Source organism: Herpailurus yagouaroundi, unplaced genomic scaffold, assembly GCF_014898765.1.
Source record: "Herpailurus yagouaroundi ecotype Mexico unplaced genomic scaffold, PumYag 186, whole genome shotgun sequence".
Lineage (NCBI taxonomy): Eukaryota > Metazoa > Chordata > Mammalia > Carnivora > Felidae > Herpailurus > Herpailurus yagouaroundi.
In genome coordinates, this window is record NW_024412417.1 from 23,599,817 (window position 1) to 23,624,466 (window position 24,650).

Sequence of the window (24,650 nt, forward strand, 5' to 3'; positions counted from 1 at the left end):
TTTCTTTCTTTCTTTCTTTCTTTCTTTCTTTCTTTCTTTCTTTCTTTCTTTCTTTCTTTCTTTCAAGTTTAATTTGAGAGAGACAGAGACAGGGCAAGTGCGGGAGGAGCAGAGAGAGAGGGAGATAGAAAATCCCAAGCAGGAGCCATGCTGCCAGCACAGGGCCCGATGTGGGGCTTCAACCGCAAGATCATGACCTGAGCCAAATTCAGTGGGATGCTCAACCTACTGAGCCACGCAGGCGCCCCGATTTTCTTATTTTTTGATTCGTATGGTCATGCCTTCAATTGGGAGTTCTAGAAAGACTGATTAGATAAAAAACATGATTCCCCTTTTAGGGCTTACATGCTGAACAACAGTAGCACCCTTAGAATATGTATATGTAAAATGTGGATATTTTAGGTTCTTCATTAAACATGGAAAAGATAATTGACCTGGAGATTGAGACTATGTCTTAGATCTATGTGTAAATAACAGGTCTGTTATCACACACAATTGAAGCTTCCTCCAGTACCTGATATCTGATTCTTCACTTGTTAGTTTTTTTGTTTGTTTTAAAGTTATGAAATGGAGAAATTAAGAGCATATGTGATTATATTTCTATGAACACACTTTAACAAATAGAAGGAGATATAAATGTAAGATTTTGTAGTAAATCAATGATGAAGCAACACCTTTTTTTAAAATTTTATATCTGAGTTTGTTTATGGTGAGCTGAAAATGTCACAATTTTTCATTGTATCATCTGATCGCCAATTGGAACAATTATCCTCGTGTTTTTGCCTTGAAAGCATTACTTTGTAAAGAAAAAATAATCACACAATTACCACATTTAGTCCTACTAATGAGGAGAAAACACAAAAATCAAAATCAGTGTATATTCTAAATCCATAAAACCTATGGAAACTACAGAGATTTTAAAAGTAAAAATACACAGATTTTATCACTTTTAAGAAATGTTCAAGTCTAATATTTGCCTGTAGATATATTTTCTAAAATATTTAATTATAATCATGTATCATTTACATTACACTGTATTGATAACAAATTAGCTAGGAGAAAAGGAGAAAACAAAGTGATTAATTTATGCATTCACTGTGTCATTACTTAGGGCTCTGATTCTTTGCCTAATATGAATTTTCACTGTGGTAAATAAATATACCAAAAGGTGCAATTATCCAAACAAGGAGAAATGTGATATATGGATGTTCTACATGCTGCTTGTGAATCCAGGGACAAGGAGATTGCAGGAAAAGTAATTGCAGGAAGAAACTAGAAGTAAAAATGTGAATTTCAGATTATAAAAGTATCAAATATTTTTATTCCGGATTTGTGGTTAAATATATATTTTTTAAATACATTCATAACAATGAAAAAGTTGACAGAGAGTATAATGCACATCCAAGTTGTCTATTTTCTTAAAGAATACAAGACACATAAGATCTATCCTAAGGATGCCTGGATGGCTCAGTCAGTTAAGTGTCTGACTTCAGCTCAGGTCACAATCTCACAGTTCGTGAGTTTGAGCCCCGCATCAGCCTCTGTGCTGACAGCTCAGAGCCTGGAGCCCACTTCAAGTTCTGTGTCTCCCTCTCTCTCTGCCTCTCCCTGCTCATGCTATCTCTCTTTCTTTCCCCTTCAAAAATAAATAAACATTAAAAAATGTATTCTAAAAATTCTTATAACAAGATATGGATTGTGACAATTTAAATATAAAGAATTTCATGCTCCACATCAATGCTTACCCATTATTCCTCCAGGTCAAAAGCTAGTGACAGCTGCAAAACTAATGGTATCACTGTAATTGAAACTGGCACAATAGGCTCAGTCAACTTACAATCTGCTAGAAAATCTTATAACTTAGTGTTTGCTGAAGCTGACACTTGAAATGCTGAATTTTATAATATGCAGAATGGGACTATTTCCTAATAACAGAATGTGAAACTAACAAGGTGGAGAAGAGAACCACCCTCAGCTGATTTTTATTTCAAACGATGAAAAGTGATTAATATCAATTTTGACCCTGTTCCAGAAGGAAAATTCCAACTTCTGCTGAAGCCACTAAAATATTTATTTATTGAGAAAAACATGGGGATGAGGCAATTTGGAATTCAGGGAAGACATCAGGTTAGAATATAAGATGGGCAATTATAGTAAGATAATTGCAAAAATGTCATCATTTCTTTATTTCATCCACTTCTTATACATAATTTCTGCTATATAACTTCTGTCCTGCCCTCCTGATCTGATCCTTGGCTTGTTTATGTGACTTTCTTTACCCAATGGAATGTTAGTAGACTGAATCAAGCAGAGCTTGAGAAAGAGCCTCTACTTCCATGTTTGCGTCTCTGTAATAGGCATGAGAATATGCCTAAAATATCCAGTTAATGGATGAGAGGCTTGAGTTTTGCCAAATAACCTCAGTTTGGGATAACAGATGAAGGCAAACAGGTTAACCAAGAGGCAGAAACATGAGTGAGTCCAGCCAAGATCACCAGAGTGACTGACACAACCCCCTCTGAAGTCTGAAGAACAAACATATATTCTCCACACTCTTGAGATTTTCTGATTGCCCCACAGCATAGTTTAATGGTAAGTATCCTCACTGTATCTGGGCTTCTTCCAGACACTAGAGAAGATTGGATCACATAGAACCTGGATATAGACAGAAATGAGTGCCAAAGACTGAGTCCTGTGGTACTCTCGTATCTAGAAGTGAAAAGCAGGAGAACCTATCCAGGTGTCCAAAGAATGAAAGTATGTTAGGGAGAAATCAATGGGAAAAGGGGGAAACCATGGAGGCAAGCAACAAAAATTATTTCAGAAGTAGAGTTGATAAAGAGGATATGTTAAATACTGAAGAACAGAAGAATAATTCGAGAACTGACCTTTAAATCTGACAATGTTTCTACAATTAGTGACTTTAACAATAATAGATTCAATTGAGTGGTGAAGGCAAAGTCCTAATCAAAGTGTATTAAAAAAGAAGAGATTATGAAAAAGGTGATCAAAGAAAATACAGACAACTTCATGAGAACTTGTTTTAGAGAGAGAGAGTGAGAAAAAGTGAGAGAGAGAGTGAGTGAGACAGAGGCAAAGGGACAGAGAGAATCTTACGGAGGTTCCATGTCCAGCTCCAAGTTCCATCTCAGGACCCTGAGATCATGACCTGAGCATAAATCAAGAGTTGGACTCTTAACTGACTGAGCCACCCAAACACACAGAAAACATTTTTTATAAAAGGGGGCATCAGAAAGATGAAGCAAAGGCTGAAGGTAAAATAGAGCCAAGTAAACTTCATGTGTTTGTTTTTGTTTACCTTAGGAGGACAACTGATAACGTACGCCTTTATGGAAAATAATGGGAAATATTAATTAGAAAAGAATGGATGATACACAGGACACAGAGGACAACTGCAGAACAAAAGTCAGAGATTAAAACAAACAAACAAACAAACAAACAAACAAACAAATAACAATGACCAGAAAACCATAGTTTAGTGCACAAGTAGAGGGTTTGTTCTGCCAAGATTCCATCGTGTTCTTAATTTCATGCAAACATGTAGCCATATACCCAGAAGGTAAGAAACCCTGAACTGGGCCAGAATTATCATTCTTTTCAATCTTTGAATGCTGACTAACAAACTTTTGTTTCATGGTCTAACTCAAAGGTTTTTCCATTAACATAGAATTAGCAAATACTGGAATTGGTTTACTCTAGCAATATAATTTATTATTTCCTAATCATTTATTCCATTTACATTTACAAACATTTCCTTATTGCTTTATTATTATTTATACAAATTAATAAATATTTCTAATTTATACATAAGTAATTTTACAATAAACATTATTCTGGCATTTCTATGTAGTGATAAATATTTTATATTTTTGATCTGATTTTATCATGTAATCCACCATAAAAATTAAAGGATTGTTGATTAACCATACTATGATTCTACACATTTCCCCAGAAATGCTTTAAAGAACTTTTGATGATCCTAAGAGACATTCAAATATCTAGTAAAATCACATCAATTCATAATTGTATTTGTTTTTCTTACTACAATAGTGTTATGACACATTTGCAAAGTGCTTTACAAATACTTATTTTTGTTGAGTGCCAATAGTTTGGGAACAGAATAATAAAGACTATTTAAAAGACATGCTAGCATGAGCAAGTCAAAATAGGTGTTAAATGTTCAAAAGTCACATAAATCTTTAGGATTTATTTACAATTGTTCTATTATCCATGTCTGTTATGTACATTTATATAGAACAAAGTATGTGAAGTAATGCTGGGTTGCACACATCCAAGTTTTTACCTGGTCACATACTCTGATAAATTTCATTTATCAATTTCAGATTGACATTGAGTATCTAAAGTGATAATCTGGGATGCCTAGTTGGCTCAGTTGGAAAAGCATGCAACTCTTGATCTCAAGGTTGTGAGTTCAAGCCCCATATTGGGTGAAGAAATTACTAAAAAAATAAACAAACTAATAATTGCTTTAAATTAAAAAAAATTTTAAAGTAAATAAAATGATAACTTTATTATTAAACAAACAAAAATAATACAAATATACAAATTTGAAGTAGACCTCTATGACAAAATTTAGGTTGTGTGATAAAGGTACTTCAGTGTTTTTGTAAACAATTGCAGGTAAAACAACATCACAGTTTATTAGAAAAATATAAAGTTTGAGTTAATAATATTGTTAGCATATTTTCTACCATAAAAAATTATATCAGCTTGACTCAAGAGAGCAAAATGACATACTACATGGTCATAATTAAAGAATTAAAAAATAATTGAAATGTAATCCAACAATCTTTCAGACTAATTCCTTAAATCAAATTAATAATGTATGCAAAAATTCTCAACAAAACGCTAGCAAATCTAATCCAACAGTTCATTAAAAGAATCATTTACCATAATCAAGTGGGATTTATTCTGGGGCTGCAAGAGTAGTTCAATATTCACTAATCAATCAATGAGATACACCACATTAATAAAAGAAAGGATAAGAACCGTATGACCTTCTCAATAGATGCAGAAAAAAGCATTTGACAAAGTACAACATCCATTCTTGATAAAAATCCTCAACAAAGTAGGGATAGGGGGAACATATCTCAGCATCATAAAGGCCGTATACCAAAGATCCACAGTTAACATAATCCTCAATGGGGAAGAACTGAGAACTTTTCCTCCATGGTCAGGAACAAGACAGGGATGTCCACTCTCACCATTGTTATTTAACATAGTACTGGAAGTCCTAGACCCAGCAATCAGACAACAAAAAGAAATATAAGGTGTCTAAATCAACAGGGAAGAAGTCAAACTTTCACTCTTCATAGACATGATACTCAACACCCAGAAATCTGTTGCATTTATTTTTTTACTAAATCTATTTATTTTGAAAGAGATGGAGAGAGAGAAAATCCCAACCAGGCTCCACACTGCCAGTGCTGAGCCCATTGCAGGGCTCAAACCCACAAACCTAGAGATGATGACCTGAGGTGAAGTAAGATGCTTAACCTATTGAGCCACCCGGGCACCCCTGCTGCATTCTATACACCAATAGTGAAGCAGCAGAGAGAGAAATCAAAGAGTCAATCCTTGCAATTACACCAAAAACTATAAGATATCTAGAAATAAACCTTACCAAAGAGGTCAAAGGTCTGTACTCTGGAAACTATAGAACACTTATGAAAGAAATTGAAGATGACACAAAGAAATGGAAAAACGTTCCATGCTCATGTATTGAAAGAACAAACGTTGTTAAAATGTCTATACTCTCCAAAGCAATCTATACATTTAATGCAATCCCTATCAAAATGCAACCAGCATTTTTCATAGAGCTGGAGCAAACAACCGTAAAATGTGTATGCAACCATAAAAGACCCTGAATAGCCAAAGCAACCTTGAAAAAGAAAAGCAAAGCTGGAAGCATCACAATTCTGGACCTCAAGCTTTAATACAAAGCTGTAGTCACCAATACAGTATGCTACTGAAACAAAAAACAGAAACATATATCAAAGCACAGAAAATCCAGAAATAGACCCACAACTATATGGTTAACTAATCTTCAACGAAGCAGGAAAGAATATCCAATGGAAAAAAAAAAGTCTGTTCAATAAACTGTGTTGGGAAAACTGACAGATACATGCAGAAGAATAAACCTGTACCATTTTCTTACACCATACACAAAATTAAATTCAAGATGGTTGAAAGAACTAAATGTGAAACAGGAAACCATCAAAATCAAGCCTCTTAGATATCAGCCATAGCTACTTCATACTACAAATGTCGCTGGAGGCAAGGGAAACAAACGCAAACATGAAGTATTAGGACTTCATCAAGATAAAAAGATTTTGCACAGCAAGGGGAACAATCAACAAAACTAAAAGAGAGCCTACAGAATGGAAGGATATCTGCAAATAACATATCTGATAAAATTTATAAAGAATTTATCAAACTCAACACGCAAAAACAAATAATTCAGATAGATAAGAAATGGGCCAAAGACATGAATAGACATTTTCCCAAAGAATACATACAGATGGCCAACAGACACATGAAAAGATGCTCAACAACACTCATCATCAGGAAAATACAAATCAAAACTGTAATGAGATATTACTTCACACCCATCAGAGTGGCTAAAATTAACAGCTTAGGAAACAACAGATGTTGGTGAGGATGTGGAAAAAAGGGAACCTTCTTACACCATTGGTGGGAATGCAAACAGATGCAGCCACCCTGGAAAACAGTATGGCGGTTCCTCAGAAAGTTAAAATTAGAGCTACCTACAATCCAGCAATTGCTGGTACTAGGTATTTACCCAAAGGATACAAAAATACTTGCTTGAAGGGATACATGCAACCTGATGTTTACGGTAGCATTATCAACAATAGACAAATTATGGCAAGTTACTAAATGTCCAACAACTGCTGAATGAATGAATGATGAATGAATAAAGAAGAAGCAGTGTGTGTGTGTGTATATATATATGTATATATATATATGAAATGGAATATATATATGAAATAGAATATATATATATATGTATGTATAATGGAATACTATTCAGCCATCAAAAAGAAATCTTGCCATTTGCAATGACATAGGTGGAGGTAGAGTGTATTACACTAAACAAAATAAGTCAGTCATAGAAAGATAAATATTATATGATTTCACTCATGTGTGGAATTTAAGAAACAAAACAGATGAACATAGGGGGAAAAAAAGAGATTGAGAGAGGCAAACCAGGAAACAGACTCTTAACTATAGAGAACAAACTGAAGGTTGCTGGAGGGGAGACGGGTGGAGGGTGGGCTAAATGGGTGAGGTGTATTAAGGAAGGCACTTGTGATGAGCACAGGGTGTTATATGTAATTGATGAATCACTAAATTTTACTCTGGAACTAATATCATACTATATGTTAACTAACTACAATTTGAATAAAAACTTGAAACAAAAATAAATGAATAAATAAACAAACATAAAAATACATTAAGAAAAATAATTATTAACATGGAGCCTTTGAATCTACACACATATAATTCTGCTTTAAAAATTACTGAAAAATAAATAAAATTTCCAAAAATTGATGAAACAGGAGTTCTCATTTACATTAAAAGAATGTGTACTACCCAGTATAAATCAAAATATACCATCTATTGCTTTCATAGGTGAAATCTTTCTCTACCTGACAATAAGAAATTCATATAGATATATTCTCTCTTTTTACATTAAAACACTAATATCTGAAAGATTTCATTTGATAAATTTGTCATCTGAACACATATCCTTTGTAATTGCCTTGACTTCATTTCCCATTTCTCCTTCATGGCTACTAAGCTCAAGAAAATCATTTTGCTTTTTTTCCCTACCCACAAGCCAGTTTTTTCTAAGCATAAGATTAGTGTTAATGATAAATTTATGTTGTTAGTCTTATTCACATGTTCTCGACATTTTTAGCTTTTTAGCAAATTTTTAATTCATAACGTCAACAAATTTTACATCAGAGACAATAGGGCTTTTTTTATATGCATTGTATATACAATATATGTTTCTCCCATGAATTGTGAATTTTAAATTCCCATTTTCTTTTGCCTTCTAATACAAAGATCGCTTTTAAAATTTATTATCATATTTAGCAGCTTTCACATTTTATTTAGTCTAATCTACCAATCTTTTCCTTAGTGACATATTTTCCCTTTGGCTTTTATACTTAGAAAGCTTTCCTATCCCATGAGCTGACAATATTCTGCTATAATTCTTCATGAAATTTACATTTTCATTTTAAAAATTTAATTACTCACAGTCATCTGAAATTTATGTTGTGGTACCTGTGTTAGGAAACCAAATCAATTCATTACATAAACTCCTACTACTCTAATATAAAACAAAAAAAAAGTACAAAAAGACAAATGAGAGACTAATTATACAAATAAATGTAGATGGAGAAATCCTCCAGGAGAAATCCTGGAGAAATTTTGATGGAAGAGGTATCTTACACTATGGGAAGATAGTTCAGCAAATACCCCTAAATATAAAGGATGGAAAAGAAGGAAAGAAATAGCATTCATTATTTCAGATGATATTTACAAAATTATCCAAAAGTATACATAGAATGTTAATTAAATGCATATGAAATACTTTTAAAAATAATAGTAAATATGAAAAATACAAATCTTGAAGTTTTTAGATAGCATCTACCCACTTGAAGGATTTTTTATAAAATGATTCTTTTTTTAAGCTTATATATTTATTGTAAGAGAGAGAGAGAGAAGGAACGCGTGCATGTGCACCAGTGTGTGAGCAGAGGAGGGGCAGAAAGAAAGAGAGAGAGAGAATCCCAAGCAGGCTCCGCACTGTCAGTGCAAAGCTCCACGTGGGGCTTGATCCCACAAGCAGGGAGATCATAAGCTGACGGAGATCAAAGGCTGGATGCTTAACTGACTGAGCCACCCAGTGCCCCTATAAAATGATTCTTAAAAAAGTCTCTTTAATTTGGCATTTTTAAGGTGATTGAAATCTATCTAAAATTTACTGAATCCAGATACTTAGAAACACAAGCTGGGAAATAATTTTCCTTACGCCTGTCATGTTTTCCATATCTTATAAGCAGATGTACTGATTGTTCAGAAGCAATACGGAAATATTATCTCCCTCCAGAGAAAAGGGCTGATTTACGTACTATCTACTCTGAAAGATCCTGGTTTCCTAAGTTCAGAGTTCATTTTCTGTAGCACAACCCACTGTGTATGTGGGCATTGTCCGTCCTACTTATTCTGTGATAATTGAGGTTCTGAGAATCTGAACAATTGCTGATACTCTGGCTATTTGTATTGCTATCTGTAATAGCAATATAATAAAGTCCTTTGTCCCTGACTCCGTAGTTTGGTGTCTTCTGTCAGCAGCCATAAAATTGTGCCAGGCTAACTGGTTACCTTTCAAGTTGGGCAAATTCTCAGAACCTTCACAGTTCTTGACAATATGGTGATGTTGAACTATAAAGTTTTTACAGATGGGTCAGTAGTTTAGATTAATCCTTTGTCACTTGAAGAAAATAATTCTATTTACCAAAATGACCACACCAACATTGCATTATAGTTTGACACGTATTGCTACCTTCAGTTCTAGACATCATCTTTTCTAGCCACCGTATCTGTACCAAGATGTTTTCCTTTGCCCCTGGGTCCTTATAATTACTCATAAAGTTTTTGAAATTCTGTCTAAGCACCTGTTTAAAGGATTGTATTGATAAAATTATTACTATTTAATTTACACAAAAGACTTGGCATTCTTCCATTGAGCGCTCTCTGCTGATCTGTTGGAATGACTGCCTCATCACGCATCAGTTCTGTCTCTAGTACTGACCTGTTAGTTCAGAGCTGCAACTCTTGAGCAGATTACTTCTTTTAGCCTCTGTCAGAATTTTGACCTTTGTCACTGGAACAGCACTGTGCGTGTGTGTGCATGTGTGAAAAGTGTCATTTCTTCCTTTGGTTCACACTGAAAATGGGTTAATACCCCATTAGCACTTTGATTCTGGGAAAAACTAGATCAGGGTGCTACTGCATAACTTATTTAGCCCAGATAACACTTGGAAAAATTGTCACTTCCATTTCATGATTTGAACAACTTTGTAAGAAAGAGAAACCAAATACTTGGATACAGTGATCCTTTTGAGAAAATGGAAATTTGAAGACTTTATATGACATAAAAATGCATTATAATATATATGAGTATATGGATATATAACAAACATATAGTGCTGACTATATATTAATATTATGTGTTCAGTATTTAATATTATTGTATAAATATTATGTTGATATATGGTATTGAATATTGTATATTCAATGCATTATATTGAATATATAATTATTAATATGTAATTTTGAATATATACAACAGAATAGCAAATATGTTAGCTAACATTTATTGAATGCTCTTTACATATTTGGCACTGCTCTGTGAATGTTGTATCATTAACTCCCCAGATCTTCAAAACACCTTGTAGAATCAGTATTATATTACTCATTTTACATCATGAAAAACTGAGTCTCACAGAAACTGAGTGATAAAGTCAACATTAAATATTGAGTCCTGCAACGCTATGTTCAGCACTTTAAAATTATATCTATTACCCTGTATTTTTCACTAAGAAAGACATGCTATGTTAGAAGTTCATTCATATTAAAATGTGATCCTCTTGAAAAATAAAAATTTGAAACACATCATATTATACTTAAAATGTATCTAATCTATGCCATAGAAAAGATTTGCTATTTACTAACCTAAATCAATTTACCAAAGTAAGGAGGAAAAAAAAAGTCAAGAATACATTATCTTTTTGGGTAAAAATGGATCAATTTAGTTTGATTAATTATAAGATGCATCTTCAAACCTTCTGTTCTTTCTCTCCTGTATTTTCTATCTTATTTTGAGCCATCACATAAATGAGTGATCACATCACATAAATGACTCACCATGATATACTAGGCAGGATTTTAAGGTGGGCTCCCAAATCCACCTCTTCACTGTGAATGCAGGTGGAATCTACAGATATGATGAGAATGTTGCCCTCATGTAAATTAGGTTACATTTTATGGCAATGGTGATGGGACAGTCCCTCCTGTGATTATGTTACGCTACTAGGACTCTTTACTAGCAAACTGGAGAGGGAAGTAAAGTTAGACAGATGTGCTCCACCTGAGTTGGAAGAAAGCCAGGTTTTGAACTGCCTGTGGTGGGAGTAATGGTAAGGAACCAACAGGAAGCCTATGCAAACTAAGGAAAGTCCCTGGTCAATACCTGGTAAGAAAATAGGAATATTCATCAAACCACTGTAAGGAAATAATTATGATTTTGCACCTCCTATAACCAAATAAACAACATGCTTTTTCAGTCTTCTTTTCCCACCATGGGATTCCATTAACTGAGGTTTGATAACAGCTTCCCACACGTGTTAGGATTAGAGGTTGACTTTTTAAAAATATGATTAAAAGGTATAACAAATTTAAAGAATGTTCTAGATAAAATATCACACTGTATGTAAAGTTATAATTTTCATTGGAATATTGAATAAATTTTTTTTTAATTTTTTTTTTCAACATTTATTTATTTTTGGGACAGAGAGAGACAGAGCATGAACGGGGGAGGGGCAGAGAGAGAGGGAGACACAGAATCGGAAACAGGCTCCAGGCTCTGAGCCATCAGCCCAGAGCCTGACGCGGGGCTCGAACTCACGGACCGCGAGATCGTGACCTGGCTGAAGTCGGACGCTTAACCGACTGCGCCACCCAGGCGCCCCGGAATATTGAATAAATTTTTAATGCATTTTGTAACCTGTTTTCCTATGTGGTAGAGGGAAATTTACCAAAAATCCATCTTAAAACTGAAAGCCGTGTAACAAGTACTGACATTGGGATTATACAACAATATTTTTCCATGGGAAATATAATTTTATCTAATACAGTATTCATATTTACGAATCAAAATAATTGATGCTGTTTATTATTCCTATTGAAATCTTTGCATTTTATCTACATTTACTTTTTATGATATTAAATGATGCCCTGTTAAGGCACATAACTATTTTTATAAGGAAGAAATAACTTTAGATTTAATTTTTTGTGTTATGCCATGATACTTATAGTCAAATAATAAACATAAAGTTATGTTTTTCTAACTTACTACATTTAGAAGGGGGAAATCAAGATATATTCAAAATTTAATTTCTTTTTTTTAAATATATTCTTAAGTTAGCTAACATACAGTATAGTCTTGGCTTCAGGGGCAGATCCCCATGATTCATCACTTACAAAGGACACCAAGTGCTCATCCCAACAAGGGCCCTCCTCAATGCCCATCACCCATTTTCCCCATCCTCTTAACTCCTCCATCCCCCTTAACCCCCAGTTTATTTTCTGCATTTGAGAGTCTCTTACAGGTTGCATCCCTTTCTGTTTTTATCTTATTTTTCCTTCCCTTCCCCTGTGGTCATCTGTTAAGTTTCTCAAATTCCACACATGAGTGAAATCATATGATATCTGTCTCTCTCTGGCTGACTTACTTTGTTTAGCATAGTACCCTCCAGTTCCATCCACGTTGCTTCAAATGGCAAGATTTCATTCGTTTTCATTCGTTGAGTAGTATTCCATTGTATATACATACCACATTTTCCTTATCCATTCATCAGTTCATGGACATTTGGGCTCTTTCCATAATTTGGCTATTGTTGATAGCACTGCTATAAACATTGGGATGCATGTGCTCCTTCAAATCAGCCCTACTGTATCCTTTGGATAAATTCCTAGTACTGCAATTTCTGGGTCACAGGTAATTATATTTTGGGGGAAACTCTAATTAATTTGGGGGAACCTGTAATTAATTTGGGGGGAACCTCTAGAGTGATTGCACCTGATTGCATTGTCACCAACACTGCAAAAAGGTTCCCTTTTCTCCATATCCTCACCAACATCTATTTTTTCCTGAGTTGTTCATTTTAGCCACTCTAGCCATTTTAGCCACCAGTGTGAGGTGGTATCTCAACGTGGTTTTGATTTGTATTTCCCTAATGATGAGCAATGTTGAGCATCTTTTCATGTGTCTGTTTGGCATTTGGATGTCTTCTTTGGAAAAGTGTCTATTCATGACTTTTGCCCATTTCTTCACTGCATTATTGTTTTTTGGGTGTTGAGTTTGGAAATTTCTTTATTGTTTTTTTGATACTAACCCTTTATCTGATATGTCATTTGCAAATGTCTTCTCCAATTCTTTAGGATGCCTTTTAGTTTTGTTGATTGTTTCCTTCACTGTGCTGAAGCTTTTTAGCTTGATGAGGTCCCAATAGTTCATTTTTGCTTTTATTTACCTTGCTTTCAGAGACATGTCAAGTATGAAGTTGCTGTGGCCCAGGTCAAAGAGGTTGCTGCCTGTTTTCTAGGACTTTGATGGTTTTCTGTCTCACATTTAGGACTTTCATCCATTTTTTAATTTATTTTTGCTTATGATGTAAGAAAGTGGTCCAGTTTCATTCTTCTATATGTTATAAAATCGATGTACAGAAATCAGTTTCATTTCTATACACCAATAATGAAGCAACAGAAAGAGATATTAAGAAATCAATCCCATTTACAATTGAACCCAAAACATAAAATACCTAGGAATAAACCAAACCAAAGATGTAAAAGGTATGTACTCTGAAAACTATAGAAAGCTTATGAAGGAAATTGAAGAATACACAAATAAATGAAAAAACATTCCATGCTCATGGATTAGAAGAACAAATATTGTTAAAATGTCAATACTATCCAAAGCAATCTACACATTCAATGTAATCCCAATCAAAATATCGCCAGCATTCTTCACAGGGCTAGAACAAACAATCCTAAAATTTGTATGGAACCACAAAAGATCCTGAATATCCAAAGTAATGTTGACAAAGAAAACCAAAGCTGATGGCATCACAATCCTGGACTTTAGCCTGTATTACATACAAAGCTATAATCATCAAAATAGTATGGTATTGGCAAAACAGACACGTAGACCAATGGAATAGAATAGAGAGCCCAGAAATGGACCCACAAATATATGGCCAACTACTCTTGAACAAAGCAGGAAAGAGTATCCAATGGAAAAAAGATAGTCTCTTTAGATAATGATGCTCAGAGAACTGGACAGCATCAAAAATTATTTTTTTAATCAAGCATATAGTATATTTTCTTATAAGCTACCAATTATAACAACTTATCACAATGTATGGTATTTGAATGTATGAAACACACAAAAAATATTTCACATATAATTAGAATCTTAAATTATCACTGTCTCAAACTTCATTCTAACATTCAAAATAAAAATGATAAATTATAGCAATTGACATACACAATACATTTAGCAACATATATGAAAGAAAGAAATTCAATGTGAAACGAGAAGTTTAATAATTTAATTTCTGGGGAATAGAATACAATCTTCAACATTATCCTATTTTTTCCACATGAGGCACAAAGATTAAATAGTTTGTATATCACTGGTTCTAGCAATTTTTCATGTTCATCTTAATATTCCTTTTATCCTATATGAGCGGTTTTATGTTTTTAAAAATACTTCATAAAGAAACTATTTACTTCAAGAAAGCAAAGATTTTTCAGCAAAGAAAATATGCTTAAAAGAAAAATAATGTTACCTAACATTTATGGCTTTTTCAAAGAAAAGTCCTTAAATTTCACTAAATCTTACCTTTTCCAGGTAAATATCAATTAATATCACAAGTTCTAAGTGGTTAAACATAGCCTACATCTGCCCTTTAAGACACCGAGTGGCGTTTTAATTCTTGGAAAGTGGGAGATGCATTAAATTTGTCCTCACTACTGATGAAATTATTAGATATCCTATATATCAGGTGAGTTTTACAAGATGTAGTAACTACTTTCCATATGCCAACAGGCATGTTTGCAAAATAAGTAAAATCGATTCTATACCCTTAAGCTTCTCATAGCCTAGTGTGAGCAAAATCACACAAAATGGTAATATATAGTATTGTGGCAAGGTGTGTACATATCTGAGCACATAGAAAAAACATCATTGAACATTTTGGGCTCAATTCTAGATTCCCTAAATGACTTTCCAGAAATGATTAAGGCTTGCACCAAGTCTGGAAGAATAAGAAATTCATGGGTCACAAAGAAGTGTACAGGTGTTCAGGGCATAAGAGACAGAGATGTACTGTAGAAGAGTTTAAATAGCATAGCACATGTAGAAATTTAATTCATGTTCATGTGACTATTTTATGAATTAAGGTAATAGGTGAGAATACTGGAAAACCATGTAGCTGTGGAGGTTGTGTATGCTACACTGTGCTGAAATATTGAAAAGTCTGAAAGCATTTACAAATTGATAGTACTATTGAAGCTTTGTTGTGAGCACCATGAAAGTGATTTATATCTTCCTGGATAATAGAGGTAAAACAACTCAAAATTTAATAAACTCTTGTTTAAAGCCATCCACAATTTATTATAATACTGTATCCTTTAACTTCATTCTGTAGATGATATTTATGAAAAAGGTGTCATTCTCTAATTTGGGATTTTGAACACTTCCAACTCTTTAAAAGGGAGAAAAGACAATCATGACTTAGAAGGTCAGTTTAGGATTAGGATGTTTCTGTGCCTAAGTAGGTTGACTATGAAATGTGAAAGGCAAAAGATTTGAATTTGATCAAGAGGAGAAAATGTCTTTACATGTATGACATCTGTGGGTTTTTTTAATGTAATATCTTTCATTTATTCTTAGAAGTATTAAAGGTGATGATCCATTAACTTCTTTTATGAACCCAACTTACCTTTATTGCTACCAACCTGTTTAATATATGTGATTTAATTACATAAATTTCTCTTGCTACAATTCAACTGTCTGGTCAGAAGTATAATTAACTTGATCCTAGTTTATAAACTCTTTATGAAATTTCATGGTACTGCAATTTAAATTTTTAAAGCTTAGGAATTGAAAAGAACCCCTAAAATTAAAAATCACTAATGTCATTTTTTTTGTTCTCAAGGATAAACTTTTAGTAAACATCTGTGACAGATAGTTAAACAGAATAGTAAGTAGTATAAATATTCATTTGTATGTCAAGTATTTAAAAAGGACAAAGAATATATAGGTCACATATAATATACACAAGAATGGGGGCTCTTGGGTGGTTCAGCCCTTTGAGCATCCAACTATTGATTTTCGCTCAGGTCATGATCCCAGTGTTCTGGGATCAGGTCTGCACTGAGTGTGGAACCTAAAAGTAAGATTCTCTCTCTCTCCCACAGCCCCTCTCCCCCACTTGCACTCTCTCTCTCTCTCTCTTTCAAATAATTAAGTAAATAAATAAATAAGAATACATTTCAGCTTTTATGTCCATATTGTTTTAATATACATTATCAGTAATTTTTATTTTTTAATACTCTTTGTACTAAACTCTATGTGATCATATCCATTTAACTATAAATGGAATTACGGTTTATAGTTAGATATAAAATGTCTCAAAAATGTATATGGTTTACATTTGTAGATAATTTAAACATATCTTTATGGGTTTATATTTGTAGGTCTGGTTTACATTTGTAGATGATTTAAACATATTTTTATGGGTTTACATTTGTAGGTCATTTAAACATATTTTTAAATTAACCTGAATTTTTTGTTAAATTATTGCTCATTACATTTTTCATATAATTTTCTAGGGTGAGAAAATACTTGTAAAATGTTTAGCACTGTGATTGGCCCAAAGAAATAACTCAGTAAATGTTACCTAGTAATAGTAGTGTTATTAGCCAAATTTTGTACATCTGAATTAAAATGTGAAAATGATTTAACTGGATATTTTCTAAAGGTGAACATTTTAACCCTATGTTTTCTTAATTACTTGGTCATACAGATCAATAATCATTAAGGCATAACAACTACCTTGTGTTTGAAGTGAGTTTTCAAGACTGCAATTTTAAGTCTGTTTCTGATCATTGAATTGGCTCACTGATTATGCTGAAATTATTTATTGAGATTCTCATAAACATTAGAGTAACCACTTACTATCATATATGTAATATTTATATATACATGATCCACAATATGCTTTCATTATATTACTTTGTTTCCACAATAAATGATTCTAAAAGGGTAAAATATCCCATAGTATGTAACTATATGCTCTTTTACCTATAAAGAATGATTATGCATCTTTGAAGCAAAATGCAAAATAATTCTATTACACAAAATAGCTTTTTAGTAGAAACTGGAATATATTTTGAGCTGTTTGGCAGATTTAGAAAAGATATAAGCACATTTCTCATTGTGTGTTCTGTAGAACACATCTTAATCAGGTTTATCTCAATCAAATTTTGAAAAATGGTTATATGACTATCCAACATGGTATACATTAGTTTTTCTCAAATTTATTGTTTCATAGAACACTATTTTACTCATTTATTTTTATTAACATAAACAAATGAAACAAAAGTCCTGTAAAACAGACTTTGGGAAATAGTGACAAGATATAGAGGTGTATGATAGACAGTAATGAGAAAAGATAAAGATATATACAGCTAGTTTTAATGGGGAAATTTTCCACAGAAATTTAACAACTCACAACTTGGACTTCAAGAAGTTTAAAAGAAAAATGTTTCAAGTCAACCTGATCAAAATTTAGGAAACAGGGACAGTTTTTAAGTAAATGGGCTGTAATAGGACAATAAAGGATTTTAAAAACTGGGATCTGTGAAGATCAGAGACTGACTTACATTTATCATTTATTTATTCTATTTTGGATTTGCAATTGGAATTGAAATGCATATTCTAGGACTTCACTCCACAGTGTGATTCAGGATATGTAATTGGAGCCAAGAATTCTATATTTTACATTTAACAAATTATCCAGATGGTTCTGATATATGTGTGGTCCAGTGTCGGCAGATTGAGAAACACAGATAAATTCACAACTATTAGTAATAAATAGAAATCTCATAAATTCTAATACACAAGGACGAGATTTAAGGACATTTTAAAAGATTAAGATGAAAGGTAAACCATAAGAAATACAGTCAACGGTATTCTAATAGGGTTGTATGGTGACAGATGGTAACTATACGTGTGATGAGCACAGCGTCTATAAGCTTGTTGGATCACTATGTTGTACACCTGAAACTAATGTAACAGCATGTCTCAACCACACTTTAATTTAAAAAAACTGTAAATGATTATATACAGGAAAATGGAATGAAAATAAATGAGATTCAGATATTAGGATCATCTGAAAAATAAAATGAAAACATAAAAAATCAGGCAGGTGTAAATTTAGAGGAAATGTCCGGATTAGTAGATTCAGTAGGGTCCAGAGTTGGAATTTGAGGTAATTGTGGTATGATAGCTTGGATTCAAAACGTAGGGGTGTTGGGGCACCTGAGTGCTTAGCCAATTAAGCCACCCACTATTGATTTTGGCTCAGGTGATGATCTTACAGGTTGTGGAATCAAGTCCTGCTGTTAGGCTCTGCGCTGACAGCAGAGCCTGCTTTGGATTCTTTCTCCCTCTCTCTCTGCCCCTCGCCCACTTACATTATCACGCGCACGCACGCCTATCCCCTCACCCCCCAAAGTAAATAACCAAACATTAAAAAAACGTAAGGGTGTGAAAAACGGGCTTTGAAACTTTTAACTACATTTCCTGGACGTCACTGTATGACAGTCCTGCCTTATCTCCAGTTTCACTTTCTGCAGATTCGCTATCGTCGGTTTAGGTTACCTGGCGTGAACTGTGGTCTCTGAGCCAACGGTCCTTCTGACGAATCATCAGAGGTTCAATTGTAGCATAACTCTACACTACAGTGCCTACGTCATTCCCCTCACTTGGTCACGTAGGCATTCTATCATCTCACAGCGTCATAAGGAAGGTGAGTATAGTACAATATTTTGAGAGAGCGAGCGCTCTCAAGTTCACGTAACTTTAGTTACAGTATATTAGTATAATTATTCATTTTATTGTTAACTTCTTACTATGCCTAATTTATAAACTAAACTTCAGTATGTATGTGTAAGAGAAAATAAAGTATATACAGAGTTTGGTACTATCCACGTTTTTAGGCATTCACTGTGGGGCCTGGAACATAGCCAAGAGGATATGAGAATGAGAGGCCACCACACCTGCTGGCCTTGACAGTATCGTTGGCCATGGTTAAATTAATAACAACTCAGAGCTACCCCCTCTAGAAAATGTTAACTAGTGTGGTAGGGTAAATGACGCCCATCTTCTCTCCCCTCCCACCTGTTACCTCCCAATATCTCTCGAACCGCTGAATATGTCACAGGACATGACAAAAAGAACCTTGCAAATGTAATTAAGCTTAGCAAATTTTACATGGGGAAGGGGAAATCAGAGAGATTTCAACAATGAGAAAGATACGGTGCAGCAGTTGCTGGCTCTCACACTTAGAGCCCAAGAACAAGGAAGAGAGAGGTCTTCAGGACCAATGGGCACTAGTTTCTTTCCAGAGCCTTCTGATAAGAGACCAACCAGCTGACATTTTTATTTCAGCCTTGCGAGACCCTGAACGGAGAAACTAGCAGAGATCACCAGGACTTCTCAGCTCCAGGACTGTGAGTTAGTATATTTTTGTTTTAAGATGCTAAATTTGTGTTCATTTGTTAAGTACCAATAGAAAGCTAGTAAACATGGTGGAATGTACTATCACAAATCAATGCTTGAAGATGTTCTGCAGCATGAATACCAATCCCTCAATACTATATGGACGTCTAATACCTTATATTTTAAGTCAGGACCTCCAAAACATTTAAGTGTCATAAAGATATATGAATACATTTTTACAAAGCAGAAAAGACAGAAATATAATGTTGTGCATCTCGAAAGAATGGAGAGCTTTGAAAATAGTTTTGAGTGTATTTCATGACACTTGAAAAGCAGAAAAGACAGAAATTTAATGTTGTGCATCTAGAAAGAATAGAGAGCTTTGAAAATAGTTTTGAGTGTATTTCATGACACTTGACAGCCAAACCAGAAAACTCGGCAACATCTTAACTCATGTTCCAAGCTACTACATTTTTAGTATACTTAGTACTTACTGAAAGAATCAACCAGCCTAAAATATATTTATATTTTGATGAACAGAGTACGGGTTTTCTATTAAGGAGCCTCTAATGGAAAATTATTGTATTACTAACTCCTTCAATATTGCCAAAATTATACTTAAAATTAAACCTTTGTGTTTGTAGTGTTTTAAACTATGAATTAAGTTGCCAAGATAAAATACTCAATTATTGTGAAATCACCTTAGAAAAATAAGGATTATTACTAGCACAACGGAGGAAAATAAGTGTTAGAACTCAGCCTCCACTGCTAGACAAAAGATAGTTAAGAAATGTATTAGGTAGAAAATAGTGTAAAAACTGCTGTGATGTGTCATTATTTAGGGTATAAAAGGGAGAAAATATTTTTACTCATTTGTTTGCTAGAGGATTTTTTTCTAGTGAGAAAGATAGCACTAAGATGAAATGTTTGTTTTAAAACTTTCCTCGCATGCAAACTGTTAACCTTTATACTAAAGCAAGTCTACTTTATATCTGTTTTCCAGTGTGCTCTTTAAACATATCATATTTTGAATTATAATGTGATTTAGAAAGTAACCACCCCTGCTACTGTATTTATGTATCTGTTATGATAATTTTACATCTCGTGTGATGCATTCTGGTAATATGGTCCCCTTGGGAGGTGAGTTGATATCTGATATGCTATTCCTGTAGGTAGGGAGGGAGTCTTCCCTAAACTAGGTGCAACTTAAAGAAGTAATTACAAGTCCATGAACTCCATCTGAGACCTTTGGGAATGGAGTATTTTTACCGTCAGAATTTTTTTCACATTGTAAATAGGGAACACATGCAGATTCTATACATTTTTAACGCCATCAGCAGAGCCTGTGGTACACTGAATTATCAAACAATCTTTGCAGAATGAAACTTGAGTACCCACACTATGTGGGATAAATAGAGGTTATTAGTGGCCTCCAGTTAGTTCCGGTCACGTTTTGATGCCAAAATGAGTTTGTACCAACTTCCAGGTAAAACCTTAGTGTCAAGAACTTCTTGGTTTTCCTTTATGGTTTTAGGTATTTAGGTATGGTTTTAGGTAACACTTTATGGTTTTAGGGATTATGGATATGTGGAACTGTAAAGTCTGGCTTAGAATGGAAGACATAAACTCATGTCTCTTAATAGACTGGTTTTCTTGACTCTTAACTTGCAGAGAAGACAGATTACCAGGTTATTTTCTGGCAGAGAGGCAAAATACACAGGAAAATAGGGTGGAGTCTGATGCCTGAATCTCAAATCATACCTAATTTCCTGTTACTCTCATATTCGGTTCACTTTTGGGAATGTCTAACCCCATAATCGTTTCATGGTCTCATCTCCTAAGAAGACTTAAGGGAAAGATTTTCCTCTCTTCAGGTACACTGCAACTGAAACATTAAAGCCTACCAATTCCATCATTTTATTGTATGTTAATGATGATTAACGTGACCCTCAGGATAAGATTTGAGCTAACAGGATAAATAATATTTTCCTGTCTGGTGATTCTTCTACCATTTCCACCCCAGAGAAGTTTGGTTTGACTCCATTACACTGGGCAGTGGTCATTTTATGTTAATATCACTTACCTTCATAATATACTTTAAACCCATGAGCGCTAACTGCAAAATCACTGGTCAAACGTAGTGAGAACACAGATTTGGTACTTGTCACTGGCGGTGGCAGATGGAATCCTGTTAACCTAAAAACATAAACGAAATTAATTGTTAGTGTTATAGACATTTTACCTAATAGAGTTGAAAGAGCATTAAAAGTCATTTTATCAAATCCCCAAGCTTTGTATAAATAAGTGTGTATGTGTGTGTATGTGAGGGTTTATAAACAAATTTATGTTGATTAAAGCTCACTCATCAAAAACAATTCCTGTAGGTATATATATGGTTATTTACATATATATGAATGTGCATAACTATCGTATCTAGTACGTATGTCATCTATATGAAAATACTGATCAATTTAGACTTTGGGAAATGAATTGTGAGAGTGTGTGTGTTTAGGTATCTTTTGCTCCTGATTTTAACAACTGAATATGCAGAAGATATTTTTGTCAGTAAATTTTTTTCCTGATAGTTTAGAATATATAAAAAGAGTGGTATTTACTAAAATTTAATATTAAAGGAAAAATGTGATCCAGATATGACATCTTGAAACTGAAGAGTCTACAAATGATGTGATTTTTTTGCCTTATCATATTCTAAAATTTCAATTAGTTCTATTAAAACTAATAGATGCAAATTGCTTTTTGGTTATATTGCATATTTTACAAAACAAATATTTGATTTTTTACCAAAATGTAGTGCTTATTTTGCTAATACTTTATTGGATATAGTTACAAGCTTGGTTATGTAATTAATTTACAACTGATACTTTTTTCTAAACCAGAAAAGAGAAATTAAGAATTAAAGAAAACCACATACATGGAATATAGTTTTTCTAAAATTAATGAAAGTACATACTTTTTAATTTTTCTATGAATTGCCTTTTATGTTCTTTACTTTATCATGTTTATTATTAATATTAGAATAAGAATTAGTAATTTTATGCAATGGAATTATACCTTTTTAAATACACAGTAATTGCTATTTTTGCCCAACATTGTACAGGATTAATCTACATTGAAATTACCATATATTTCATTGCTGTATAACAGTAACTCTCATTTGTCTCAGGTGTGCTTATACTCTAAAAATTATTAAGAACCCCAAAAAGATTTTGTGGGGTTTATCAACATGTGCCATATTTAAATTTTTTTTAAGGTTTTGTTTATTTTTGAGAGAGACCGACAGACAGAATGTGAGTAGCACTGGGCCAGAGAGAGAGGGAGACACAGAATCTGAATCAGGCTCCAGGCTCCAAGCTGTCAGCACAACCTGACGTGGGCTTGAGCCCACGAAACGTGAGATCATGACCTGAACCAAAATCAGTTGCTCAACTGACTGAGCCATCCAGGCGCCCCAATATTTAAAATAAAACTGAGAACTGTTTTTTTACGTGTGCATTTGTTACTTAATTTAAAAATAACCAGAATAGGCACATTACATGTTTACGTCGATCATATTTCAATTCAAGATAAGTATCTTTTCCAAAACAGAAATGAAAAGAATGCCTTGTATTTTGTTTTTTAGAAATCGTTTTAATATCTGGTCTATTAGCAGAAATTATTTGGATTCTCAAATCTACTTCTTTATTCAATATTTTGGATTACATTATTTTGGTTGATTGATATGAAGAACTCTGGCCTCACTTAAGTGTGTGGTTGGAAAAGGGAAGCTATTTCTAATAGCCTTTGCAGATTAAAGTGGATGCTCTTTTTTGATACTACACAAAAACTTCACAAGTTAGTTTCGATGTTGAATTTAAGCCATATCAATTAATTGTTGTATTGTGTAGCATTAAAATTCATTGCTTCACCTTGTTCTTATAATGGGTCCTTTTTATCCAGGCAACATTTAACAAGCATTGATCATTTGAGTTAGATCTTCCAAATGTTACATTTTATTATAAACTATCAAAAAATCACATTTATTTTTATTGCTACTGATCTCATTAGAAAAGTCATTAAACTTGGAGAAACTTTAAAGCTTACAGTAATGGATTGAAGCTTTCCAAAATTCTATTTTTTTTTACTTGTAAACTCAGATTTCATCATTAACAACAGATCCTGTCAGTTGTTTTCCCTTCAAGTAACAATTCAGGTTCATTGCATGTGTATATGCGTGGGTGTGGGGATGTTTGTGTGTGTGTGTGTGTGTTTCAAAAAATATATGCCAGACATACAGATGTGATTAACATTTATGTCAGTCACTCCAGTAAAGAGGTGTTCCATGAAAAAGTGGCTAGTTCAGTGATCTTGTAGAACCCCTAAAAGTGCCTAAAGACCTTCAAACATCCATGGATCACATTTTGAGAACCACTGCTGTATAGGAATCTATTGCAATAAATACACCACACTAAATTTATAAATTCTACAGTTGATGGGCATTTGGGTTGTCTATGATCAGTCCAGTGTGTTTTCATCAACATTCTTGCAGAAGTTGACTTGTACATACTTATCTGGAAGTTTCTCTAAGGTTTATCAGCATTTAAAACTTTAATTTTTTCTCTTTTTGCTGAGTAAGTTGCATGATTTCCTATTTGGCTCCTGGTTAGAAGTATATCTCTGAAATTATAAACCAATGAGTTGCTTTAGTTATATCTGCTTACCATGTATATCTCATTTGCATTGCAATTGGATAACATTTTCTGTATGAATTGAATCCTTTGAGATTCTCAAGATTTGTTTTATGGGTCAGATATTGTGATTTTTTATTTGCCTAGTTTTCTTATGAAGGAAAATATATTATTTTTCTATTCCTAACCCAAATTAACACAAACTGAATGTGCATTATTATCTCATAGTTATGTGGGGGTTGGTAGACTATAGCTCAACTGGTTCTCTGCTTGGAGTCTCATGAAGCTGAAATCAAAGTGTTAGCTGGGCTGCATTG

General features: G+C 33.6%; 1 protein-coding gene and 1 long non-coding RNA gene across 5 annotated transcripts in view; one reads left to right on the forward strand and one right to left on the reverse strand.

Moving 5' to 3' along the window:
• The window catches only part of CSMD3 (CUB and Sushi multiple domains 3), a 1,253,459-nt gene that overhangs the window by 1,047,323 nt on the left and 181,486 nt on the right, over positions 1-24,650 (reverse strand). For all 4 annotated transcript variants that reach the window (XM_040494274.1, XM_040494275.1, XM_040494273.1 and 1 more), the window contains exon 3: positions 21,732-21,844. In XM_040494274.1, coding sequence (XP_040350208.1) covers positions 21,732-21,844 — 113 coding nt within the window. The remainder of the gene's footprint in view (positions 1-21,731; positions 21,845-24,650) is intronic.
• Positions 18,862-24,650, forward strand: part of LOC121042882 (uncharacterized) — a 151,562-nt gene continuing 145,773 nt past the window's right edge. Inside the window, exons 1-2 of the long non-coding RNA XR_005796508.1 lie at positions 18,862-18,956; positions 19,598-19,659. This is a non-coding gene — a long non-coding RNA (uncharacterized LOC121042882). The remainder of the gene's footprint in view (positions 18,957-19,597; positions 19,660-24,650) is intronic.